General features: G+C 34.1%; 1 protein-coding gene across 1 annotated transcript; it reads left to right on the plus strand.

Annotated features, from left to right (window-relative positions):
• The first annotated feature begins 1,098 nt into the window (after positions 1–1,098).
• Positions 1,099–5,360, plus strand: LOC143583612 (organic cation/carnitine transporter 4-like). The gene is made up of 2 exons (XM_077065868.1): positions 1,099–1,608; positions 4,164–5,360. Exons 1-2 carry the CDS (start codon positions 1,179–1,181, stop codon positions 5,330–5,332), a joined length of 1,599 nt encoding a protein of 532 aa, XP_076921983.1. The 5' UTR covers positions 1,099–1,178; the 3' UTR covers positions 5,333–5,360.
• Positions 5,361–7,213: the final 1,853 nt, after the last annotated feature.

Raw genomic sequence — 7,213 nt, forward strand, 5'->3', positions numbered from 1 at the left:
AAACACTATTGGATTTTGAAACGTAAAGGACAAAAAAGATCAATTTTGAAGATCAAGGACAACGAGTGAAATTTAGGTGAAAGATAAAGGACAATTTCTGTAATTTTGTTTTTTAATATTTTATTATAGTGTTTCTTTTAAAAATTTTACATAATTATAATTATTTAAGCAGGTTAACTAGTTTTTAGTTAAAAACTCGTTTTTGTTAATTTTTTTTAAAAAAATAAATACATAGGCTTGTATAATTTTTTTTATGAACATCCAGTATAAATTTTAATGAAAACATATTTGTTTTGAAAAAAATATATTTTTGGTCTCGCAAACGACTTTGGCACATGCTTGGACCGATAAACTTGGCGAAATATATTTACGTTTTGACGACTCGATAACAATGGGTGCTCGAAAAAAAATATTTTTATTTTAGTTATATTAAATTAATTTTACTTATATTAATATTATTATTTTAATTTAAAAGGGAGGAAAGTGATGAATTGGTAAATTATGATCAATTTCCATGATAATATTTAATATGAAATATTTTTTTATTTTTTATTTTAGTTATATATTAACTCTAAATATAGAAAATTAAATTAATTTGAGTTATATAATATTATTATTTTATTTAAAAAAAGAAGGGAAGTTATGAATTGGTAAAGTGGTGATCATTTCCTTGATGTTGTGGAAGAAAGTGACGTAGAATAAGATATGATATGACGCTGGTATGGCGCTACGAAATAAAAAGCAAAATAACATCCACACATGATAGTCTAATAAATCTAGTTAGCCTGATAGTCTAATAAATGTAGTTAGGAAGTCGTTGGGGCCCTTAGGAGTATTCTTTCCAATTTATAATTTCGGTTTATTTTCCCATTTTATAACCCATAATCTTGGTAATTAACTATTTACAACTTGACAATTAAAAACAGAATTTTTCAAATACTTAAATATTATTTACTAAATGAAACTGCTAAAATTATATAATCATATTCGTGTAGTAACATCATTTGTATTCCAACTCAATTTGAATTGATATTTTATTCATTATAATTAATGTGAGACATTTCCTTAATCTGTAACTTCTTTTCGTTCTTTTTTGTTTTATAAATAGGCCACTTGCCCATCCTTTCTCCTTTGTAACTAGAATAACATTTAGTATTTTGCACCAGCTTGACACCTTAATGTCATCCCATAAAAAGGAGTTGGATGATCTCCGGTCATCTCTCCTTCCTCCCGGGGAAACACATACCACTACGGTTCATGGGCAACCACCACTCGAGACACTCTCTGTCGACCAAATGCTAACCAAATATTGCGGTGAGTTTGGGTTTTGGCAATTTAGGCATTTCGTTCTCACGTGCATGGCATGGGCACTTGATGCCATACACACAATGGTTATGATTTTTGCTAACCGTGAACCCAGTTGGGTGTGCGAACCTAATTCTGGATGTGTATGGGATTCGGCCAAGAGCGTTTGTGAGCTTCAGCCAGGTTCATGGCGATGGGACGGTAGCGGAGGGTGGTCAACAGTGGCTGAGTGGGGACTAGTATGTGGAAAAAAATACAAGGTTGGGCTGGTTCAGGCTATGTTCTTTTGTGGCAGCATGATAGGTAACATCCCCCTAATATATTTATGTTGTGTTCTTTTGTGGTTGCATGAAATAGTTAGTATTGTATAGAAAAGAACTTTTAACATGGTTTGGAAATTTACTTTATTACTCTACTTTTAATAGTATCAATTTAAACTTTAATAAGAAAATATCATAGCTCATATGCAGTTTATTATTTAAAATTTAAAATTTTGATTGATATATCAAGTCAAAATTTAATGGTTATTGTTTCAATTTTATATTTTATCTCAAATTTTATGAATTGAGTTTAATCTTAATATTTCAATTGACTTTTTAATTCAAATTTTTGTAATTTATGATTAACATTTTAGTGGAAAACAAATCACATGGTATTCAAGTTTTGAGTTACTAATGATATTGTGATTTAATATATAGTATGTTCACTCAAGAAGAGTGTGCTGTTATTCATAATTTTTCAATCTATATCATTGATCATTTTATATAAACAGCTTTGTAAGTTTATTTCAAGATAACGAAATCAAATCAGAAATTTCCCCCAAACATTTTGTCTCATTTTACATTTAGCAAGCTTTGATGTGACACAAGTATATGTTTAGAGAAGTATAACACGAAATTCATCCACTGTCAAATGATTATAATTCAATGATAACTTTAATGTGATTATTGTAGTTATATGGTTTAACTATGGTCCTTCTAATAATGCACCAATGTAGTACTAGCTATGTCATGAACGCGTATCTCAGTTGTTATGAATGTAAATGTTCTTATATGCAGCAGTTCCTCATATGTCCCGACCACCATCTTTGATTCGGATGGCTATTCTTCCATAATGTGTGATGTATCTGTCAGTAATTTCCTTTGCTTTACTTTTTCGTCGTCCAAACCAAGTTCCTCATAAGTCCCGACCACCATCTTTGATTCGGATGGCTATTCTTCCATCATGAGTGATGTATCTGTCAGTAATTTCCTTGGCTTTACTTTTTCATCGTCCAAACTAATATTGGTTCGGATGACACTTATGGCTTACCCCATCAAAAGCAACTAAAAGAAAGTATATACTTTGTACACCAAAAATCTTTGCAACTTGACTCTTCTTTTGTTTTCTTTTCTTTTTCATTTTTATTTTTGATAAATGATTTCTTGTCTTTTAAGGTAACGGTATCATCATTGCCCAACTCTAATTTGTTCTTTTTCCTCCAGACAATTTAATCCCTTGATTTGTCTACAACATTCAGTCCCTGTATACATCCATCAAGATTAAATGAATAATGCAGACTAAAATTAATGTTTGTCAAGACAAAAATATACCCATCACGCATGGCATCACCTGATGGACAGACGTATGAATAAAACGTCATTTATCTTTATGCATAATTGCGTGTTTGTTTCTTATTCTTTATTATTTATTTATGCTATATCCTTTACGTAAGTGTTATGTTACATATTAGTTCCTTTAAGCAATTAAGCCAACTCAAGTAAACTTTTTCAGTTAAGTCAAATACAATTTGGTATTTTTTTACTTCGAAAAGGACCATTTAAATATGTAACTTTAAGCTTATTTATGTATTTTAATTATTTTTATCATACTTGTTATCTCATGTTGTCTTGTTTCAAAACTTCGGAAAATACACGATAAATCTATATAAGCTAATTAGTGAGGACGACAATTAATATTGGAATGTTAGAATAATTTTTATAATCTTCATCCAAACTTTCCAGTTAATCTCCAATTATTGTCGGTGATTTCAATGCGATCAAACTATTTTGGTATCGGGATTTACCTGAAGACTATATAAGAAATCACAATATACATTGGTACAACTTATGACGCCATATGAAAAATCACTTATCCAAGGCTACTATAATCCAAGTTATGAGGCCCTTGAAACTAAAGAGTCAAGGGACCATCGCCCAAGCAAAGTCTAGGGCAGCATCCTTGGCGAGGGTCTCGTTGATCGGTTCAGAATGATTTTTATAGTGAGTGAAAATTAGTAACAAGTTGTTATTGATCTGTAGCAACACAATTACTGAAGATTGTAGTTTGTTAGCAAGAGTTACATAAGCTCAATAGTAACATAGTTACCGGAGCTCGGTTGCAATAATTTGATGATTAAATCTCTACATAAAGGAATCATCTAGTTTGATCCAGTTGAACTAATTTTCACACATCATTTTCACTTATTAAAAAATAAAAAATAATAAAAAAACAAAACATGTTTTTCAGAAATACCTTTTGTCTTATCCAATTATTATTGATTAAAGTGATAAAAATGATGCACACACCTTAAACCTACAACAATAATTGTTATATATCACATATCTAGTTCACCAAAATAAAGTAGTAAACAATAGTTATCCAATAATTGTTCCACACATATAATTCTTTTATAAGTGTCAACCTATTGATTTATATGAACATGAAATATATACGTGTTAAAGTAGTAAACAATAGTGAATGAATTGTACGCCGGTGTAAGTTTTTATTATTTGAAACTGTTATACATCGCATATCTAGTTCACAAAAATAAAGTTCTTAAATGACTACTGATTTAAATGGTTCATATTATGTTGTAGCTGGTGGAGTATTTGGTCACCTCTCTGATACCAAATTAGGACGAAAAGGATCACTCATGATTGTATGCCTTATGAACATCGTTTTTGGCCTATTGACATCCATTTCCCCTAGCTATTGGATCTATGTCGTCCTCCGTTTATTCACCGGCTTCAGCAGCGGTGGGGTTGGTGTATGTGCCTTCATCCTCGCCATTGAACCCACAGGACCTAGCATGCGAGGTATTGCCAGCATGTCCACCTTCTACTTTTACTCAGCTGGGATAGCTCTTCTTTCGGGAATTGCATACATATTTCAATCATGGCGTTTTCTTTACATTGCTTCTTCAATACCCTCCATTATCTTTCTTGTTTTCATGCTCCCTTTCATCTCTAAATCCCCTCGTTGGTACCTTGTTTGTGGTAAAACTGATGAAGCTATGAAGATCATGCACAAGATCGCTAAATCAAATGGAAAAAACCTCCCTGAAAATGTGTACCTTGTCCTTGAAAAGGAAGCCAGGAGTTGTGATCAAAGGAGTGTAGAAATTGGAACGAATGAAGTTATCACGGGTTCAGTATTAGACGTGATCAAGTCACCATTAACAAGAAAGCGTTTGATTCTTCTTATGGGAATCAATTTTACTAGCTCGTGTGTGTACTTTGGACTAAACTTAAATGCCACAAACCTTGAAACCAATATCTACCTCAGTGTGCTACTCAATTCCGCTGCAGAGATGCCAGCATATCTTTTGACTGCAATATTAATAGATAGGTTTGGAAGGAAGCCATTAGGAGTTGGAACACAGTGGTTCAGTGGGATCTTTTGTCTTATAGGCTGCTTGATAGGAAGCCAAGGAAATTGGAAGGTATTGAGAACATTGTGTGGAGTTTTGGGAATATTTGGAATGGCCGGGACTTATAATTTGTTATACGTATATGCGATGGAGTTGTTTCCAACAGTAGTTAGAAACGCAGCGCTTGGATCTGCAAGGCAAGTGGGACAAATAGGAGCCATACTAGTACCTTTCGTGGTAGTTATGGATGCTAGTATTTCGTTTATGGTGTTTGGGGCATGTGGAATAGTGGGCGGTATTCTTACACTCTTCCTACCAGAAACATTAAACAGACCGTTATATGACACTATGAATGGAATGGAGGATGAAACAAACAAGTTGTCGATACTTGCATAAATGATGTTGAATGAAGTAAAACTGTTGATTATTGGTATATGTAAAGTTGTGGAATGAGAACTCTTGATTATTGGTATATGGAAAGTTGTAGAATGAAAATTGTGTATTTTATACTATGTTTATGGCTAAAGAGTTAATGTGTTTCAAATGTTAATATGTTATATTGTGATCTTGATTCCTAGAAGCTTTATCTTATATTGCACTAGGCTAAATAGCTAGTGGGTCACTGGGTTAGTTGAGTTCTCATGCATAAATTATTTGGTATTATAAATTGTTAATTTTTACCTTTTCGTCAAGTCATATTGAAATTCAAAATCATGCTCTCTATTTTGGGATGTGGCTACGTTTTTTATTTTGGCTAATATTGGTCAAAATCTTTGCCAACCATGCTCCTAATTTTTTATTTTGCCATTATATTATTTATTTTCTTGTATTTTGCTTTCGCTGTTTTATTTTAAACTAGGGTTGTGCATCAACTTTTAAGACAGCAAAAATACATGAATTCCATTTACCATCGATGTTTTGATGGTATCACGGCGTTCAAACATAAAACCCAAACTTAATTGATCAACGACCATCACCATGCCCGGAGACGAACGAGGCTGAAACACGAAGAACGAAAACTCACCAAATTTCAATGAGGTAGAGCAAGATGAAGGGAAGCCAAAGGTGGCTTAGGTTGGAACTGACACGGGTCCTATACCAGTTTTGACGAAAGAACAATACCAACTATTCTTAGAACATTTTACCAAGAATGACCCCAAAGACAAGACTATTAGAATAGAAAACATGGCAGGTAAAAGGGGTTGTGATAACGAATGGGTTGTGGACTCAGGTGCCACAGAACATATAACTTATGATGAAGCAATCCTTGTAAACAAAATATTTGTCCCGATGAGAAACCAGTCCTAACTCCTGATGGAAGTGTGTAGGTCCCAACGCGGGTGGATCTAACAATAATCTTGGATCAATCGAGCTTAGTGCCAGCGGAAATCACACTAAGCCACCTAAGCGGTCTCGGATCTTGAGATGTTATTTTCGGGTGGTTTGAGAGAAAGAGAGAAAGCCGAGAGAGAATGAGAGTTAGCAAAAGGTTTTCTATTGATCAATAATGAACAACTTTCTCTCATGGCATGCTTCCTATTTATAGGGAAGCATGCATGAGAAGTAAGTCACATCAAATGCCCAATGGACTTTACAACATTATTTCTCTTAGGCCAATTACATAGTAAATAACCAAAATGGCCCATTACATAAAAACCAATACAAAAGACTAATATAAACAAAATGGGACCTAACAATCTCCCTCTAGTCTTTAGTATTGGAACCCGTCGGTGTCAACCAAACATTCGTCATAGGTTAGTGGAAGTTCAACAAGCCTACGCACAAACTTGTTGAAGGCTTCAACTATCCGGTCTGTATTCTGACGTCCCAAGTCCTCGACAATTCCCAGTGGCTTGTTGTAGAGCTTCTTCACATCCTCAATGTGTACACATAAGCTCATGCTCGTCAAACACTCGAATCTCGTGCATATCACGACAGTGGATAACGGCCTCACCGATTGTATTATCAAACTCCTAATCTATTTAATCTCGGAGGAGAGTGTTGGGAAGATAAGGCTCGCCGTGATAAATCTCGTGACGGTCTTTCGGCGCCTTGTATCTCCACATAGTACGAGGCTCTCCGGTAGCTGGGTCAATCTCCCTTGGGTTTTTGTATTTGCGACCCTTGTTCAGCTCGAAGTCTTTGTAGTTGACTTTCGATTGACGATGAAGATAATCCGGAATCCAATGTACTCCCAACCGCACCATGACCTAGAGCCTTTCATAGATAATTAATGTCAAGATCTGGTAACGTCTTCAGCTCATGGTGGTTGAGATA

The sequence above is a fragment of the Bidens hawaiensis genome, unplaced genomic scaffold, assembly GCF_021521415.1.
Source record: "Bidens hawaiensis isolate Kalapana, Puna unplaced genomic scaffold, B.hawaiensis_p1.1 tig00032471_1, whole genome shotgun sequence".
Taxonomy (NCBI): domain Eukaryota; kingdom Viridiplantae; phylum Streptophyta; class Magnoliopsida; order Asterales; family Asteraceae; genus Bidens; species Bidens hawaiensis.